At 42.1% G+C, this 20,642-nt stretch overlaps 1 protein-coding gene across 18 annotated transcripts in view; it reads left to right on the forward strand.

Annotated features, from left to right (window-relative positions):
• Nucleotides 1–20,642, forward strand: part of NRXN3 (neurexin 3) — a gene marked incomplete at both ends in the record, with an annotated part of 1,617,361 nt that overhangs the window by 1,032,861 nt on the left and 563,858 nt on the right. For 4 of the 18 annotated variants that reach the window (XM_080707455.1, XM_080707456.1, XM_080707457.1 and 1 more), the window contains one exon: nt 6,047–6,302. The exons of the other annotated variants lie outside the window; for them this stretch is intronic. In XM_080707455.1, coding sequence (XP_080563581.1) covers nt 6,047–6,302 — 256 coding nt within the window. Of the gene's footprint in view, nt 1–6,046; nt 6,303–20,642 lie in introns of those variants that run through there. 18 annotated transcript variants of the gene reach the window in all.

Genomic DNA, 20,642 nt, shown 5'->3' on the forward strand with positions numbered 1-20,642 from the left:
TTAGTGGTGTTGAGAGTGAGAAATTTAGACTTAGCCAATGTTAAGTTCAGTGAATAACTGAGTGTATTGCCAAATCTCTCTACAAAGAACTAACTGAGCTTTGTCTTTGAAAGAAAAGGAAAGGTTTCCATATTAAAATAATTTTACTTGGGCTTTTTAAATGAAGCTGGCTGAAACACTTCACATTTTTCTTATCCTTGAAAAAATGTGTAATGATTCCAATGCAGAAAATACTTGCTGGGCGTGTGGAGGCACACACTTATAGCCCCAGCATTAGGAAAGCTGAGACAGAAGGATCGCAGTTCGCAGACAGCCTCAGCTACTTAATGAGGCCCTTTGCAACTAAGTGAGACCCTGTTTTAAAATAAAGACTAAAGCCAGGCGTGGTGGTGCACGCTTGTAATCCCCTCGCTTGGGAGGCAGAGATAGGAAGATCGCGCAGGTTCGAAGCCAGTCGCACTGGCTTAAGAGACCCTGTTTCCAAATAAAATATAAAATAGGTCTGGGAGTGTAGCTCGGATGTAGAAGGGCTTCCAGGAACCCCAGTACCACCAAATAAATAAATAAATAAATAAAAATAAATAAATAAAATAAAAAATAAAGACTAAAAAATAGGACTAGGGTGTCACTCGTGGATAGAATGCCCCTGGGTTCCATCCCCAGTACTGAAAAAAAAAAAAAAAAAATATATATATATATATATATATATATATATATATATATATATATATTAATAATACCCCAAACTGCAAACTGCAGTGATCAAACTCAAGAGATCTGGAAAAGCTGAAGAGATTTTTCTCAATATCAAAACTCCTGATATTCCTGTTTCAGCCACAAGGAGGACAAAGAAATAAGTCTGGGTGTTTGGAAGGACATGTTGAAAAGAAATGAAACGAAAAGAAAAGAAAAACAACACAAAGTATATATGCATTCTCTAAAGCACAAAGTTATACAAGGATGCTATTGTGCCGTTGTCCTGCTTTCTGAAATCAAATCTATGTAGTAATGATGTTTAAAAGAACAAAACTTCTTTTTATAACCCCAAATGGAAAATATAATCCAAATCTTTATGGCAAGGAGGCTTTCTTAAATAAATGAGCAGCAGGATGAATTATGTGGCTATAAATAAATCGACTGACATATAATAAAGCAAAGTTCGACTATTTTATGGTATCACTGGAACCCTTGGATATATTTATAGCCATGTTAACAGTCACCTCTATTTTTTCAGGACTTTTATTTTATTTCACATTAGGGGAGTTTAGTTGTTGTGTGATTTTCTTTCTTTCTGTCTTTCTTTCTTTCTTTTTTTTTTTTTTTTTGGTTCTTTTTCTAAATTGCCTTTTGGAGCCCTGTATAGAGAGACAAAGCAAAGATGTTTGTTCTTAATTTTGGAGGAAAAAAAAAAAAAGGTGTTCACCCAAGAGCTTAAGCCTCCCACAGAAACTGACTATCTCCTACTTTCTGGTCTCCCTGGATCTGTAGAGTCATATTAGATGTGCCAGCAACAATGAACTTGACAGGGACCTCTTGCTGGCAGCCAAGGTAAGACTGGGCTCAGTCTGCCCAGGGAAGAAGAGGGATTTTTGCAGAGATAAACTGTGTTGTGAGAGATGAGAGTAGATAGGGCAACTTTACATGGGGTTTCTGGCACCTGACACATTAAGTATATCTCAAAACTTACTTTAGAAGCCAGAAGATTCCTTAGACTACAGCTGAAGCACATCCTTGTCCTCTAGTTGCACACTTGATCCCCAAGTACTCTCACTGAAGGGGCCCACTAAAGAAGAGAACTCAGAAGGAGAGAGGGGAGCTTTTGATGGGCAGCATAATCCTTCATCTGCAACTCTGGCTGCAGGAAGGGTTTAAACGGCATCGCAATGATAACTAGTCTCCAAAAAATCATTTTAAAGTAAAAGTCAGCATAATAGAAGAATGGGAGTCTAAATAGGAAGGCACTGACTAGGGGAGAGACAAGGAGCATATGAAAAAATTAACAATGTATTATATTAGAGAAGAACACGTAGTTTAGCAGGTTAGTTCTCTGCAGTGAAAGAATGAATATAAACCACGTTTGTATTTGCCCTCTCGTTAGTCTCCTCAATAGTCAACCTTGTCCACACATGGAATCTGACATACTGGAATTCACACCTACTCCTTTTGACATTTTGTGGAAAGTAAATAAATAAATTATAAGTGTGTCGAGTCAAATGAGTAGTTCCAGCTGTGACACACCAGCAGCAGTTGCTGATTTTGTGCTGCATTAAGGATTCATTCTCACTCTACTGCCTAGCAGACAATTACTTGAAAGGTCCATCTAAGCTTCTCAGGCTTCCTTGGGATGAAGACAAAACAGAATTTCCAACCCTCATCCACAGCTGAGTAAAGAAGGAAGTAGTTAAGGTGTTCTGCCTGTCAACTCAGGAGAGCTTGTGACTGGGGGGTCCGTGTCACTAACGCCAGAGAGATGAATGACCCCATGAAACTAATGATATAGGTACATGTGATCATGAGACTGGCAAGTGGCTTCTTGGGTTTATCCACTCAGCAAGCAGACACTATTGTGTGCTCTCCCTAGCTCCCCACACACAGGATGTCAGAGATAGCAAGGCAGAGGCACAGCCCTCAGAGACTGTGCCACATCCTGCCCTTTTCTTTATTGGTATGTAAGAGTTATACAGAAAAGCGGTTCTCATTATGGCATATTCCTACATGTGCATGACATGAATGGATCCATATCAATCCCTAGCACCTCCCTTTCTTTCACCCTATTACTCTCCCTTCTGTTTCCATGGGATCCTTTCTCTCTATTTTTTTTTCTCTCCCTAGCTTCCACATAGGAAAGAAAACACATGATCCTTGACTTTCTGAGCCTGACTTATTTCACCTCCCATGATGCTTACCATCCTTTCTTAAGGATATTTTTTTAAAAAAAGATGAATCTATTTCAGAAAATAGAGGTAGTGGAATAGAATGCCCTTCAGGGATGGCTTTGGCTAATTGTAGATGAGGACCAGTGAGAGCCTCTGAGGAGGTAACATCTGATATGCACTGGCTACATGAAAATATTGGGAAAAACCTTCCAGACAAGAAGGACCAGCAAAGTTGTAAAGGTTTTGGGTTGGAAAAGAACTAGACACATTCAAAAAGAAGAAAGAAGGTCTGAGGTACTAAAGGGTGGTGAGTAAGGGGGTATCTGGCACACACTAAAGATTTTAGCAGAAGCTCGGTCATCTAGATCTCTTTAAGGCCATGATATAGAATCTGAATAAGTTAAAAGTACAGTAGGAATCCTTCTGGGGAACAAAATCAAGAAGCAGCTGAGTGAAATGGGAATTATCATGTACATTAAAAGAATACATTTAAGATAATAAGATTTTTCATGAGTTTTGCATAAGAACCAAAACATGTACCTAGCCTCCTTGGCAGGTTCAACTGATTTTTCTAGTGCACAAAGAGTCCTGCTGCTATTTGTCAGGTGCTATGCCAGAGTTTGTGTAGATGTCATCTCATTTGTAATCCCCAACCACCTCAGGAGGGAGGCATTGTCCACACTTGACAGAGGTGGAAACTAAAAGTGAAGTGTCCATGTTCCTGGACACATGACCATGGTGTAGGACATTATGTTCTCATACCTCTACCCAAAGGCACGAGAGACCTGTCAGAGTCTCTTTTTTTCTCCCTACCTGTCAGAGGGCCCCTTTCCTGGGAGTCTGTGGATACTGGGCCACCCCGGAATTGAGATGCAGGGCAGGTAGATCCTATATACCATTTACCAGTGGGCGGCATGGAATTTTCAGAGAAGGATCTCAGACCCAGAATGCCAACTCACTACCATAAATTCTGAAATGGACTTGACATTTGGCCTTGAAGACACATCACCTGTAGGTTTGCTCTCTGAATCTACTAGGAAGGCATAAAGTTATTTCCTTAGCATTCCTTGGCAAGTCCCAAGGATGAATGACACTGTCTTAATCCTGGCTCTTTATCCTCCATTAGAGGATTTGAAATAAGAGCAGGAGTGTATAATAGGTGCTATAAATATTCAACCCAAATACAACATGTACGATGTGATTTAACTATTTAGTATTATTAGTATTATTCCCTCAGCTGCCACCCCTATTTGCCCCAGAATGTATGGATTTTTAATTCAGGTGAGTGTAGAGGAGGAAGCCAAAACCAGAAAGGCCCAGGTAGAAAAGCCTCTGGCCAAGGATGGCTATCCTTCTTCCCTGCAGATCACAGAGTAGAGAGGTGAAGGCCACCTGCCAGAATGTCCCTGTTTTCTGGCACAGCCCTGGGCAGCTCCTGGAGTCACAGATGGCCAAGAGAGACACTGTCAGGAAACTTGGTTCAGCTTGAATGTAGACACCACGCAGTCTCTGGTGCCCAGCTCCTAGGAGACTTCACCCACCTGGGACAGCACTTCCATGGCAGACCCAGGACAGACCCGCCATCCCTCCTTTGCCCTCAGACTCTGGACCCTCACTGCCTCTCAGGTTCTTTGACCAGCACAGCAGGCTCGGAAGCCTAACCTCCTCTGGGTCCTGAGTACCAAGAGCATCCAGAGTGGAAGCCAATTTTTCGGATCTAAGGACCACCAGCTAAAGACCCCCGTCACTTCGGGGTCCCCGGGACACCCGGTCACTTTGAAGAGTCAAGGCCCAGAGTCCTTTGGGTCCAGGAGAGACACTGGCCTGGAGAATGACCATTCCAGCCAGCAGCTGCCAGCCAGGGAGCAGCAAGCTTCTGCCCCGCGCCTACAGCAGTCCCAGCACTTTCTGCTGACTTAAGGGGTTTATTTGTATTCCTACTAAGGGCCACCTCCCAAACCGTAAGAGGTGCTTGAATCGTCCCAGTTGGGTTTAAGGCGCCCGGGAGCGGAGCCAGGCAGGGCGATGAGGGAGGCGTAGCGTCGGCCTGTGGGTCTTACTCGCCAGCGCGCACACGGGGCTGGGCGGGAGCTGAGCGAGTGCGGTGTGCGCGGGAGGCTCGCGCGGGTGTAGATGAGCGTGCGCTTGAATGGGGAGGGCCGGACCCGGCGCTCGGCCCCTCCCTCCCTCCCGGAGCGAGCCAGTCCCTCGGCAGAGCGCTCGGGCGGCGCTGATTTGCTCTCGGGAGTGCGCTATTTGCATACGACTTGCCCATTTGTGAATTTGGTTTCCCAACTCCTCGCTTCACTTCACCTGTGCCTCGGGATCCGCGCACTTGGCCGGAGCCCGCGCGCCGCGGCCACCTCTGCGCCTGCAGGGCACCTCGTCTCCTCGCGCGCGCTGCCCTGATCGCGCCCGCCGCCTCTCTCCGCCTCTTGCCACGTTGGGTTTGGGCGGCTGCTCCGCGCTCCGGTTTCGCTCAGGTCCTGGCTTTCTTCCTCGGGCTGCCGCTGCCGCCTCCACCGGCTTCTTTTCATCCAGTTGGGAACCCGGGGAGCAGGCGGCTGCTCCGTGGCGCGGGTCCAGAAAGCGCAGGGTTAATAGCCTCCGCGCCCTTCCGCCGAGGCCCCGAAGAGCGCAAGAACTCCTCCACCTGCAGCCCCCGTTTGCCTGACATTTCTGCATTGCATCGCATGGAAGTCGAAACAGGAAAAGAAAAAGAAAAATGTTCAAACTCCTTGGTTGTTGGGATAAACTAGCTTGAACCTACTTGGGGCTCCAGCCGCTTCTCTCTCTTCCTCCGGGTCTACCTCCCTGGTGTGGCTTCCCAGTAGTGTGCAGTTAGGTCATCAGACCGGAGGTGCCTGGACATCTGAAGGAAGATCCCGGTCCTTCCCTGACGTGTGTGGCATGCCGGGGCTGCACAGGAGGTTTGCTACACCTGGGTGGACTTTGGCATCCTAAATTTCAGCTCCGAAAAAAAAGGGTGCTTTACCTTTATTTATTTTTAAACCGATTCGTCATTTTCTTGAAAGCTTGTTTTGCTGCCTTCTTCCCCAAGTCCGGCAACTCTTCTCCCGCTACGATGGGCCGCTGGGCATCATGAACTTCATTACTGCTCACCGGCTGGAATTTAAACTGCCCATCCGTAGTGGTCCAGTGCGTTGACCATGCACCTGAGAATCCACGCGAGACCGAGCCCTCCTCGCCGGCCGGCCTGGACGCTTGGGATCTGGTCCCTCTTCTGGGGATGTATCGTCAGCTCTGTGTGGAGTTCCTCTAATGTAGCTTCCTCCTCCTCCTCTTCCTCCTCTTCTTCCTCGCCGGGGTCTCACTCTCAGCAAGAGCACCATTTTCATGGCAGCAAGCATCACTCAGTGCCTATATCTATCTATCGCTCCCCTGTTTCCCTTCGAGGAGGGCACGGTGGGTCTCTCTGCTCTTTATCTTTTAATGGGGCATAGCGATTCCTTAACCCACTCGTCTTTCCGGGAGTGTCGAGGGTGGGAAAAGCATAAAGGACTGCATTTGAAATGATGGAAAGCATCGCATGTGCATGAGGGACGAGCATTGCCACTTTCCGAAAGCCTGGGTGCTCCTGCTCTTCCCTAAAAGGGTTCCCTCCTCCTCCTCTCTCTCAGTCATAGTGGCACAAACGCCCTGTTCCCTCCTTTGCAACCTTCCCCTGGGTCGCTGACAACTTAGAGAAGTAAATGCTACATGTTGGAAACCCACCCATCCACCTGGCTTTCAGTCTTCCCTCCGGTCTTGCTTGGGAGCTCCTTGTGCAGGCATCTTGCAGTCCTCAGCCTGAAGTTGATGGGACTGCAATGAAGTTGTCTGTGTGGTAAAGGTCAGGGGAGGGGATCTGGGTATAAGAAAAGGCTGCAAATACAGCTAATAACCAGCGGCATGATTGTTCCATATGGCAGCTTCGTTTGCCCACACCTGTGGGAGAAGCAGCTATCAGTTCAAGGAAACCTCTAATATGCAAACTACTTAGAGAAGACACAATACATAAGAGAAGGCTAAATCCATTTGTAATCTGCCCAAGTGTAAATTATAGTTAACTTTGATTCCACCATTTATGCAAATGACCTTTCAAATAAAGGTAACAGGAACAGGCTTAATCCCACAACGCAGGTATGATGTGTTGTGCTTCACACCACCCTCCTGGCAGGGCTATTGAAGGAAGAGGTCTGTGGCTCTTAAAAATAGATTCTGCCCTCAGCAGGCTGCCTCTAGAAGGGTGCTGTCTGTGGTTAAGGTAGGAGCTGGCTGTGGCAAACTGTTCCAAAGAAGGACGCTTTCTTATTTGTTTACTATGCACTCTTTTCTGGTGGTAAAGGGGATAGGAACTGGACTGAGAGGGACCAGAGGGGCAGCCCTCCAGCCAGCTACAGTGGGAGCCACACCAGAGGTCCCTGCCTAACTTGTACTTTGAAGACCTCTAACATGCACACCCCTTTGAAAAATTGATTTTTTTCTCCCACTGCCTCCTAGCCTTGGGATTCTGAATGTGCTGTCTCTGTTGTTGTGCTAGATGGAAGCACACTGATAAAATGCAGGCACACACTCTGGTTCTTTCTGACTCTTTTAATTTTATTTCATGGAATGGTCAAACAGCCCGGACCTTGTAAGACTGGTAGAATGGACTGGGGAGGTAGGAATACTTGAATGCTTGATCCTGAGCTGGTGGCTTTTTCTTTTATTGGTGGTGACTCCTGCTGTGTCGAGCAGAGAGAGAGGAAGAGAGAGAAAGAGAGGTAGTGCAGAGAAGGAGAGAAGAGAGAGAGAAAAGAAGGGAAGGGAAAAAGAAAGAAACTCCCAAGCCTAGGAAAAAGCCTCATCCACTAAAAATTCAATTTATTTGAAATGGAAACTTAGCTCCTAAGGGGGGAAATGAGTGGGGGAGAGAGTAGGAAAGAAAAAAGAGGTTAGTGGGAAATGAGGAAGCCAGACAGGCTATTACTAATAGCCATAATTAAACACGGAAACACTCAGTGATAATTAGCTAAATTTTGCTAATTAGTGTAAATGATCAGCAGGGAGATGAAGATTATGCTTTAGTTAGAGGTTATAGGCTGGCAGAGTCTCCTGTTTTTTTGTTCAGGATGTAAACAGTTAAAAGCAGCTACTAGCAAGTCATGGAATTTGCAGAATGGAGTACTCCCTTGGGGTTCCTAGGTCAGTGCTGTTCTCTCCTCCTCCCCCTCCTCCCTCTCTCTCTCTCTTTCTCTCTCTCTCTTTCTCTCTCTCTCTCCCCCATAAAAGGGTTAAAGCCTGGCATGGATTAAACAAGACTCTTCTCTACTGACTTGATTTCTTTAAGGAATGGTTGCTGGGAATCCTCAACATCTTTCTCACTGGTTCCCAGTCTAATTTGTCATTAACCAGCAACTGATAAGATTCAGTGTAAAGGGGAAAAAAAAGAACAATGTAAGCCAATGTCCAGAGACCTCAGAGAGGCTCCTCAGATCCACCAGGGCTGTAAACTGCAGGGAACTCCGGGGTCTGGCATGGCTGAGATAAGAAAGCTTATGAATTCAACTCTTCAGTGTCCTCTTTCAGTAAGTCCCACCCCATTGATTTGGGGCCTAGAGAGTGAATGCATCTATATAAAGTATACTCCTTGCATATTTAATTAATGTTTTTGAGCTCGAAATCAAGACAAGCAGCAATTAACAAGATGCCTCGACCTCTGGCAGCCTTCCCACATCCCAGCTGTGACCTTTTTCATCTCTAACTAAAATGATCAGAAGACCCCCCCCCTGCCCCCCAGAGCTTTGCTAGTGTAGCTCTCAGTTTTACCGGTATGCACTAGTTCTTCCTTAGCCCAAGACAAAGACCTGCTCAACAGCAATTGTTTTAAAAAATCTTTCTGGTGGAGATGATAGAAGACGTAGCACCAGGAAGCTCTGGTTGTTACTGATGGTTTACTGCCAGCCTCATCCCAGAGTCAACCGCAGCAATAGCCCACCCTTCCTTCTGATATAAAAACTAAAACTAGAACCTGGAACCCAAGAACCTTCTTTTGACTTCAGAGGATTTAAAAAACAAACAAACAAACTGTCCTTGTCTCTCTGGCTCATTTACTGAGGAAAGTTCCTAGAGCTCCTATGATTTAATCAATTTTCACCACCCTCTCCCTTCTCCACCATTTTTGCCTTAAAGTAGGATTCATTGGAAGACAAATGGGAGAAAGAAAAACTCTTCAAACAGCTTGTATTTCACCCATTTTCCTACCTAGGCTTGGTGCTCATCTTTAGAGAATTGATGATGTTATAGATTTTTCAAAAGTCTTTATCCCAGCGCAGCCAAGACGATGCTGAGCTTTTTGATTAGGAAGCAAAAGGCCACATGTGCCTAGTCTACTTGAGATAGTCTTAGGTTATGATTATGTTTCAGGGTAGAATTCTTCTTCCTGTTAGGAATATGGCACTCTTTCCCTCATCCATTACTCTCTTCTCTTAGGTTCTCCACTCTCTCTTTCATGGTCTCTGTTATTCAGGAGTCACTCAATGAATACTTGTTGAACCTGTTCTATGTGCCAGCTTGTGTGCTACTTTCAGAGGATACTGAACTAAACAGGGTATTGTGGTGTTCAGCTTCGTACCGTGGTGTTCATACTTTTAGAGGTATGGCAGTCACTATGAACCTCAAATGCTTCTGTGTTTTAAAAAGTACAAAGGGTGGGTTCCACATACCAAGCCAAATTTATTAATATAAAATATGAATGTCCTTTCTAAAATCCTGTTTTCATCCTCCTCGTATTCAAAATATACCTCCAGGTTATTTTTCCACCCTTTGCTCTATGTCTATACTTTCTACCCTTGCATGTTTATCCAACAGTAAGTGGTTTAATGATAAATAACATATAAATAGTAAAATATCTTTGTTTACCAGCCTTCAGTTTTATAAGGGAATTTTGTGTTTTTTCTTTTCTCTCTTACCTTTAGGAGCTCCAGTACCTGTATGCCAAAAAAGGCTTTAATGTTTATAATTTTAAGGAATCACTTTCTTTGAACTTATGTAAATATAAGAGAGTACTAGTGTCCATCTCAATATCCTGTATGGGGAAGGGGGAGTGGGAAGAGAGCCAGGGGAAAGCCCACCAAGTGCTATGTGCATTTATGTCACTATTACTCTAAACTACATTATGATGTGAGGCCATAATGCATCAAGAAAAGTGTAAAAAAAAGGAGGTTTATTCGAGGATTCTAGGTTTTGTATGTACATATTGTATCCTTCACAAAATAGCAGATCATACTGACTCCTTAGATGTTTGGAAGAACTAGGCGAGGACATAAAACTCTGAAAAGCTTAATTTTAAGAGTACACAGCATAATATATTTGGAGGAAGGGCCTCTTGCTCAAACACCCAGATGTGAACATGTTTGTGAAAAGGGCAGGTGAGTACAGCTCAAACCATCATCATAGAAGTGGTGGTGGTTCTACTTGTGAACTTGAGCCAGGTGCAAATCTTGGAAGAAATTCTCCAGCTCACCTCCAAGTGTTCTGAGCCATGAGGCTTGTTCTGTTCAGATCTATTGAGCATTTTCTTCTGCTCAGCCAGCTGCGTTCTAACCACTTTCTCTCTGCCTTCCTTCTTGAGATTCGGTACACTGAATTATTCAGAGTGTTGGTTGACAGATAAAATGCTAAGATTTATATGGCTTTGGCCTTGGTGATGAATTAATTAAATTGGCTTCTCTCTGTCTTCTATATGCATTGTTTTGCTTCTCTAAAATTAGCTGGTAAGTGATGGGTCTGAAGATTAACTTGTTCTTGAAAGGCCTTTATGGAGAGATTGGAATATCTTAATGTAAGTTTCTTTAGGACTTTCAAAATGGTGTTTGGCTAGGGTGGAGATGAGGACTTCATGAGAGAGAGAGAGAGAGAGAGAGAGAGAGAGAGAGAGAGAGAGAGAGAGAGAGAAAGTGAAGCTAGCTATTCAGAACAATTTTCTTTGGGGGGAAAAAGAAAATTCTACATTAAACTGGTGGCTGATAAATAATAGAATTTCATAGTAAGAACTTTGTTTCTTTAGTATGAGATACTGAATCTGGAAAAGATAATGTATTTTGCTTTATATTTTAGTGAATGAGTTACTTGGATCTCAGAAAGTTTGCTTCTCTAGGACCCTGAGTGACCTGGAAGGGAAAAAATTGCTTTTAAGAAGAACCTTGGACTTATTCATGAGTCCTTTTTTTCCTTCATTTTCTAGTACCGCAATAACAAAATATGGCACACAGTATTGCTTAAATAACAGAAATTTCTTTTGTCTTGACTTTGGAAGCTAGAAGACTAAGACCGAGGTGTCAGAGGTTGGTTTTTCTGAAATCCTTCTTCCTGACTGGTCATTGTCTCTCTGCCTCTTCATGTCATCCTTGCTCTGTGTGTGCATTCTGGTGTCTTCGTGTGTCCAAATTATCTCTTCTTATAAAGACAGATATCAGATTGCATTAGGACCCATCAAAATAGTCTCATTTTAATCACCTCTTTAAAAGTCCAGTCTCCAAATACAGTCACATTCAGAGGTCCCATGAATTAGGGCTTCAACACCTGAATTTCGAGGGGGATACCTTTATGGTCCCCCCACTCCCCAGCCGGGATTCAGTCACTGAACAGAAATAAAGCTTTACCCCAAAGTGACTCCACTAAGCTCACACGTTCAGAATGGAAAAAATAAAACCTCAGTGACAGTGGAAGCAATTTACAAAACTATTGAAGGTTGCCTTTAGAAGAAAAAGTGTTAGCTGGGTGTGGTGGCGCATGCTTGTAATCCCAGCATTTGGGAGGCTGAGATCAGAGGATTGTGGTTCGTGGACAGCCTCAGGTACTTAGTGATGCCCTCCGCAATTTAGTGAGACCCTGTTCCAAAATAAAGAATAAAAAACAGGGCAGGGGGTGTAGCTCAGAGTTTGAATTCCCCTGGGTTCCATCCCCAGACCCAACAAAAAAAAAAAAAAAAAAAGAAGAAGAAAAAGTGAATTTATATATATGAGGAAACAGCAACTTGGGTTTAGCTGAAACTTGTATTGGATTTCTTCTCAGTTTATCTATTGCGATGGGGCCAGACCTTGATCTGCATGTGCATGAATTCTGTCTTCTGACTTATGCTCTTCAGGCAGAACGTGCACACCCTAAGACTTTCTTACCCAGACCTGCTGCCCTTCTAAGCCAGACCCTCCAGCCTCCCACTGACCTCCGTTATGACCCAAGGATGCCTTCCCTTCTTTTTTTCCCAACACACTCTGCCAACTCTTTTTTACTTAATTGAAGAGAAAAAAGTATGAATGAATACCATTTTTTCACAGCTGGAAAACATGTCCTTTGAAAAACCACCAATTTCATTGTTTTTCAGTTGGATTTTTATTTTATGAAAGTTCACCTTCAAATGTAAACAGGAGGTAACTTTTCTGCTTCATGACAGAGTCTTGAAGCTTGGGTAAAATGATTGAGGAAATGTGCTACTATAACTTATAAACCGTGGCTGTTATAAATCCCAAGCAAGACATTTCAACCCTTGAGGGGAAAGAATGGATTTTTGTTTGTTTATGTATTCAGATACTTCAAAAATTATGAGAAAATGTGTTAATGAGGATAACAGGTGAATGATAATGGACTTGTAATGAACAATATGGCCTCAGGTGGAGGTTGGGACCAATCAACCCCAAGATTTAAAGTGAGAGGGAATAGGTCTTAATCTTTATGCTCTGTGAACCTGAATAAGTCACTTGGCTAACTAAGATTCAGCCTCACCTTTTCACTAGGAATAGTGATGATAGTACTATGCATATTCACAGAATAATGTGGAAGATTAAACATTTGTTCTCTTTACCTTGTAAATCACTGTGTACAGGTTAAATATTTATGAGAAATAGGTTAAAGACGTGTTTTTCTCTTTGAATTCCTTGTACAATGTTGAGCTTTAATGTTGAAAGGTTGCTGGTTCAAGAAATTTAGGTTAAAGACTAGCCTTCTTTATCTATAACAATATTTTTTTTTTGCCTCTCAGGGGTTACTTCTTTTACATAATTGTTTGAGTAAATAGATGAGAAAACTTAGTGAGTATTTTCTTGTTTATGCTCTAGAAGATGATAATGTGATCAAAGTCAGCTTGGGATTTATAATAAGTATCTCCTAAGGTAGAAAAACCCATGCCAGGCAAATTTTAGTTAGGAATAACAAATTATAACAAATCACTAAGAATCTCAGGGACCTTCTTAATTAAAAACAAGGTATCCAGGAAATATTGAGACTATTTGGAAACTCAGAATTAGAAGCTACTTGTAGTAAATTTGTGTTAAAGTTTAAAAATTCCTATGATTAATTTTCCCTTGAAAACATTCCCTTGGAATCTAGAAGTTTTAGTCTGGTTTATTTGAAGAAAAAAACAAGCCTTTGTTTTAGAGCAGCTATCTTCAAATCTGGAAATGGAGAGCTCCATTTATTTTTTATTTTTTATATTTTTGCTTTCTAGTACTCAAAGGTTATAGTGGCTATAGGAGCATAGAATTATGCTGGAACCTTTAGAGTTGCCTTTGTGGAGCCTGAATTTAAAACCAGAATCTGTGTGGAGACATCATAGTGTCAGGTCATAAGTTTTCCACTGAATTTTCTTCCTGACCAACTCTGTGGGTTTGGATGTGACATTATATTTTGTTGTTGTTGTTGTGTTACTCTTTTAACTTTTAGACATTCTTGGGATATCTTGATATTCCTACCCATCCTCTTTCTTTCCCGTAGCTTTCTGTGTGGGATATCATGTATGTATGTATGCCTTAATATTTCAGCTGAGGGAACTTTGTCATTTCTTCCTCATTTGTACAATGAGGGTGTTGAATGAAATAATCTCTTCAAATGTTTCTCAGTACTAGGACTCCATGATTCTCTGATTCATATGCCTTTAAAGATGCCACTGTGCATCTTAAACCTGTCTGAGCTCCACAGGTATTCCAGTGTTTTATAGGTCTATTTTCTTGCCTATCATGATAACTTTGCCAGAGCCACGAGCCAGGTTTTTTATTTTCCCCTCAGACAGAAGCAGCACAATGTACATGAGTGGCACACTGTGATATTATAAAGCCCACAGTCCAACCTTACCTCCAAGTCACGCTGAGACTGAAAGAATATGGCTTTCGTTTAAACACACCTTATTAATACTAGAAAGGAGCTCTGTGTTCCGTTTAAAATGCTCTGCTGTGTTTAGCAATATCAAAGCAGGAGGCAGAATAGCCACTGAGTTTGTAAAGAGCAAGCAGTTTATTTCTACTTGCAGTTAGGGTTTTGAGAGAGAATTACTTGGATCATGTACCCACACATAATGCTTGTCTACTGTGTGCAGGGCACTCTTACCAGTGCTCTACATATATGATTTTATTTAATCCTCATGAGACTTTAAAGTTAATAAGGTTATCACAGTTTTCCAAATCCAAACACTGAGACCCAGAGAGAACTTAAGTAGCTTGACAGAAGAAATATGAGATTAAAACTAGGATTCAAACCCAGTTCTGACCACAAAGCGCTTGGTCTTTCTGTGGTACTGAACAGGGCATCAACTCAAGAAACAGACAGAAATCATAGCACGTTCTTTTGTTGCAAATAGAGTGCACAGGTTATAGAGGCATTCTGATATGTGACGTTTTACACATCTTTCCAAAGCATCCCAACAGAAGTGCCCAAGTCCTTACCAAATACTTGAATGTATCACTTGGCCTGAGCCCATTCCACCCCAAGAAAATCGTAGGCACCACAGGATTGAGTTTCTCTACTAGGAGTGAAGGGATGCGAGTTCATAAATGGGGCAAAAGTCATGGATCCCCCAAAACACACTAACAGTCTCATAGATCTTCAGGGATATGAGAAGCATCAATTTTCCACATGGGCAAAGTGAGGACGCAGCCATGGCCCAGGGAACAGAGTCAGTGAGGAGTCCGGGCAGTATGGTGCCAAGTTCCACATCATCCTTTTTCTCTACTACAATTAAAAAAAAATTCCACCTCCTCATCTCAAGACACTCAAGTTGCAACCTGCCCCCCACCTGTCTTTCTGCACAGCATTCTCTTCTTAACCAGATGGAGATCTGCAGGTGTGGATTCTGCCAGCATTGAACTTTCCTGGCTTTGTGTTTAAATTAACTCATCATGAGATCAGCCTTCTAGTAGGTACCTTTCTTTGAGCTAAAAGGAAGAGTGTCTTAGGTGTGCTTAAGATTTCTTCTGTACAGAAGACCCCAGTGTGAGGAAGTGCTCAGATTATGTGTCCTGTGCAATGACACTCTTCTTGACCTGGTTAGGTCTCACTGGACATAAAACAGGAAAGAATAGGCTCTTTGGCCTGCCTCTGGAAGCAGCAACACAGTGATTGTTCAAGGAAGCATCCCTAGTCCTGACCCTTTCATGCCAGCTGTTGAGGACCTAGGTAGATACTCATAAAACCCCTAGAAACGAGCAAGCCCACAGATTCTGAAATACTGCCCTTAACCTCCCTTTTTATTGAATCCTCCTTTCATCTCCCAACATTAATACTACCATGGGTACTCTTAAGGGACCTTCCCCCAAATGATGAATTTCAACTATTTCCAAGGCAGTGGTTCAGAATTTGAATATAATTACATGCTTTGGGTGCAAATTGTGGTTTTTTGCTACATAGGAAACTAATGGAAATGATCCGCCTGTTCCTGTAGTTTACAGATTATATGCTTCAGAACTGGGGATGTATATTTAGGCAGCTTTTCTGTGCAACACATTAAAATGAAAATGAACTCGGGGTGAGCCGCCATGGTTGCTAGGCAGTAGAGCGGGTTGACAGAGCACTGCATTAAACTGAAGCAGCGTTGGTGTTTGACTTAACATCTATTTGCTTTGTACCTTTGTCATTTGATGGTATCATAGAAGGGGAAGGAGGTGGAGAGGGGTAGAGTCTGGTTGTGTGCAGAAGCTTTAAACAAGGAGGAAGAAATAATCAGCCCAAACACCAATATGAAATGAACATTTTTAAAACTTAGAAATTGCTACGCAGGAAGACTCTTTTCATGAAGAGCATGCAACACTGGAAGCACAGGTGCCCCTGACATCTTCGGGGACATGAACTTGGGTTGGAACTTATCTTCAGAGTAGGAGCCATGGAACTAACTAGTGTCCCCAGGCTGGACTTTGCTTTAGCAGCTCCAGATAAAAGGACATTGCTCTGGTTGAAAATGTTGAATGTGCTCCTACAGTTCATTTAATTTCTAGCCTAAAATTCCAGACTTATAATGAACAAATAGTGAATAGGAAGTGAAGGCTTTGGGGCTTCTTTATAATTGATAACTAATAGAATAACTCCACCTACTCCAAAACCCTTTTCTTAATAAAATACCATGAAATCCAGCTAGATCACAGATAAAGCGAGACCTTGGATTCTTGGGGTTAATTTCAGTAGCACTCTGATCATTTTAAAACCTTGAAAAAGGATTATTGAAGGGTTAAGTCTTAGCTATTGGTAGAATCTGGTCTCCTGAACAATTTGGGTGGAGGGAAGGTCTTCACATTTAGATAGCCAAGGTTTGATTGTGTATTTATTTTGTTAGCCAATAATTGTGTATCACTTGTCTTGATCTGTGCATGGTCTCAGAGCCATCTTTGAGTGTAGCCTTTATATTAATTAAAGCTCCTTAAATAAAATAACCTAAGGAAGGATACATCTGCTTTCACAAGAATCACAATACCTTCTTTATTCATGAATAATTATGATATTAATGCACCACCTTTTTCTTTTAGTTTAGTTTTCTACAGGTTGTAGGTACCTAATTCTCATACAAGGTAAGTACAGTTGTTTTCCATTTCAAAGATTCCAGCACAGAGGCGTGAAAAGTTTGAGACATTTGCCTAAGGTTGTATAGCTAACATGAGGCAGAACTCTTGGATAACTAAGTGATTTGAATCTAGACCTGTGCTCTTAATATTTAAATTCTCAAAGTAGATTTCTCAAATGGAATACCAGACCATTTTCAAAAGGCCCTTTTATGTTCCACCTAAACCCAGTATAAATAAGAACTATGAATATTTGCTGCACTTAGCAGCTAATAGCACACATCTATCTGTCAAGTGTTGAACCAAATACTTACTTATACTTATTCACACTTAAGCATACTTTGTTTAATCTTTATTCACATCATCCAGGGTAGGTGCTATTAGTATTATTAATTTACAAGGAAAGAAGCTAAGCCTCAGGAAGTTAAGTCATTCACCCAAGTTCTTCCACCTCCTAAGCATTTAGCCCCTTGCATTTATTAAACTTTGAGGTAAGGAAATATTTGCAAATGCAGACCCATTCCCTGATACTTAGAGCACTTGCTCAGAACACTTCTTACATCAACAGGTCCTTGTATACTATAATCAAGGCTCTCCATAAAAGCCTTTGCAAACATATACGAGTTCTGCAGTCAGCTGGCCAAAAATGATTACATATTCAATCAAGGATGGAAGCAGGAGAAACCCCTCTCTATTGACAAGAGAGTCTGTTAGTAACACATCCTCTTAATTTTGTTCCACTATAAGATATACTCTTAGGCAATCCATTTTCCAAAAGTTGTTATATGCCTTCTCCTCAACTTGTAATTTTAGGCAACTACCAAATCTTCCTGGTTTTAGTTCTCTCATCTGCAAATTTGGGGAATTGCAATGAATGATCTACATCTGGCCTGCTAGTTTTGTTCTCCCACGTTTCATATTTCTCTTTCTATTGGGGTTCATAGGAAAATTCTGATGCTTTCTTAAATGCCTTTTGACTCCTAAAAGATAACCTTCAATCTATAAGATAACCTTCAATCTACTTTTGTTGTTGACTCTTAACAAATATATATGGTAGCAGTTCATTAATTATGAGGGTAATGCACCATGAATATATTGAGTGGAAGTGTTTTTTACAGTTTGGGCAAGTATATATGTTTACATGCATAGGTGGGTGAATGTGTGAGCCAGAAAAACAATAATGTAGCATAAATGCCTTGATATCATCTCAAGTAGCTCCTGGCCTGGAATGTAAAGGTCAGACGTGAAGACTAAGCCTGCTTGGCAGCATAGATGTAGGGATGCTTCAGTATCTGCTTTTTACTGCTCTGATGTTGTGGATCAATTCAGTGATGTCACAGACTCGTGTGACTATCAAGTCAATTTTTTCCTCTTTGGTATAATTCATATCTCTGGCTTTCTCCATACTAGAGTCTCAGCCAGTCTGTCTGTCTGTCTGTCTGTCTCTCTCTGTGTATGCATGCATACACACATACATATTGCAACTCCCATTTTCTGTCAGCTCTTAAGTATCAATTAGACTAATTATCATAAAGAACTCAGTCCTGATGTCTCTTTGTTTCTGGACCAAAGGTAATCCAAGAATGGTAACCAAAATGGTAACCCAGAGGAAGACACACAACCAGATCATCAGACTCCTTAGACCCTGGGTGATACTACTGAAAGAATATTCTGATGCAGAACTTTGATTAGACTCAAAAGCTGCACTGAGTTTGTAGAGTCATCAAATGCTAAAACTGGAAGAGGTGTCTAGGGACATTTTCCAATCAAATTATTTCTCATGCGAAGAAACTAACAGACCAGGAAGTTGTGAATTGTTCCCAAAGCACACTTTGCAAATTATGTACAGGTTGAGGCTCAAATACATTTCCAGGTTTTCTGTTTCGTCTTCCTTTTTTACTACACTACTATGTTAGGGCTCGAGCTCTCCAAGTGTCCCTGTTTTGCTGTGGACTGGCTACTGCGATTGTCCCCAGGAAAAATTCTGAGTAACAATCAGTACAGGAGGAACAGAGACTCCACCCTTACACCACTGTCCTTGTCAGGCACCCCAGAGCATGGCTCCCACTCCACCCCAGGCCTGTGTCTCCCTCAGAGGGTCCTGCTTTCTCTCTGCCCAAGCAGCCTAAGAGGGAAATTGAGCTTGCTACAGTTCAATCAAACCATTTGATGAGAGCTTTCAAGCCTAATTACATGGAAGGTTTCTTCTAGTGAAAGGAAAGAGGAAAGAGAAAGGGCGAAATTAAATTGAAGTATAAATCAGTCAAGGGCTTAGATCCCATGCTTTCTTTCTTTTTAATCAAGAGTAAAATGAGAGGAGAGTTTTAAGGATCATCATAAGACACCATTAACTACCCAAGGAGTTCTTGACTAAAGATGGTTTGTCATAAAAAAGAAAAGCATATAATCTCTTCAAAAAGGACATATCTGAAGGTCATGTGGCAGTTTTTCAGGGTGACACTGAGGGCTGGTCAGTTAGTGTTCCTGGGACTGTCTCATCTTTTGTTCTTCTGGAGGCTAGGGTATTTTTTTTGGCATACTTTATAGTATTCTAAAAATATTTTCAATACATATATAATGTGAAACTGGAGTACTTATAGTATTATGCAAGAAAGTATCACATGCTTTCCATTCATTCAGTATGAGATGTTACACCTGAAATCAATATTCAAAATTTTAGACAGTATCTTCCTTTGTGGTTGACATAAATTAGGTATATCCCTTTAATATTACTTCTATTTGTAGAGCTTTTTTTTTTTTTTTTTTTTTTGCAATGCTGCAGAGGGAATTCATCATCTCTTTTGATCTTCTATGCCCTGTGCAGTAGGAGGACAAATGGTGCCATTATTTGTCCCAGTTTTTTTTTTTTAAGCTGATGTCATCAAAACCACGGGAGCAAAATGACCAAAGCCATTCAAGTATGAAGTGAGAGAGCAGAAACTGATGCTCAGCTCAGACCACACGGTCACCTTGTATGACCTAGGACTTTGTGTAGAATTTTTGGACTTTTCAGTAGGAGAAGGGCAGGAGAAAAATAGAGAGTAGTATCTTCAGAAAAGGGGCATTGTAATTCATACGTAACTACTGGACACTTCTAATGAGCAGTGCAAGGCACTGGTCTGTGTTCTGCAATGTAAAATGAAACCATTTGCCCTTAAAGACTTCTACCAGTGGGACTTCAGATTATAGAGGGGAAATACCAGCAACGTTTGAATGGAAAGATAGAAGAAGAGGAAGGCTGAACTTGATTAATGAGGGTCTACACCCGAATATGTGTAAAATTATGAATATGGCATGGTTACCCTGGACAATCATTGGTGGGAGGGGTGAAGGGAAAATGGGGGCAGGGGGGAAGAGGGCACCAAGTATACTTTAAATGTATACCATTTATGTTCAATAAAAAATTTGTTCAAAAAAAGAAACCTGGAAAATAAAAGTAAGGCTTAGATCTAGCCTTTCCATCCCCATAGCATCTCTAACCACATCCTCTGGACAGTGGCAACTACCCACCTTACAGGCCTTCCTGAGCCTCTGTCTTCCCCTCCTGTCCATGCTCCACCCACCACTGCATCCATCCGGTGAAGAACCAGTCTGGTCATTCAACGTCTCCATGGGCTCCTTGTGGCCCACAGGATGAAGTCCAACTGCATCATGTCACTTCTCTGATCCAGAACAAAAGCTCATCCCTTACCTGCATGGCCCGGCCCCTGCTGGATCTGACTTCACCTCCTAGCATGATCTTTGAACACTTTGTCCTTTTTGCTGCTGCTGCTTTGTTTATTCCTTGAGCATGTCAATTTTTCCCCACAGTGTGGCTTTTATATCATCGGTTTCTTCTCTCCGGAATGTTTTTATCCCTATTGCCACCCGGTTGCTCTTTCTTATCATAATAACATCAGGCTTCAACTTTAATGTCATCTCTTCTGGAGCCCTTCCGGGATGACCTAGTCTACAAAGTACTGTTTCA

Source organism: Muscardinus avellanarius (assembly GCF_963383645.1).
Source record: "Muscardinus avellanarius genome assembly, chromosome: 12".
NCBI lineage: Eukaryota > Metazoa > Chordata > Mammalia > Rodentia > Gliridae > Muscardinus > Muscardinus avellanarius.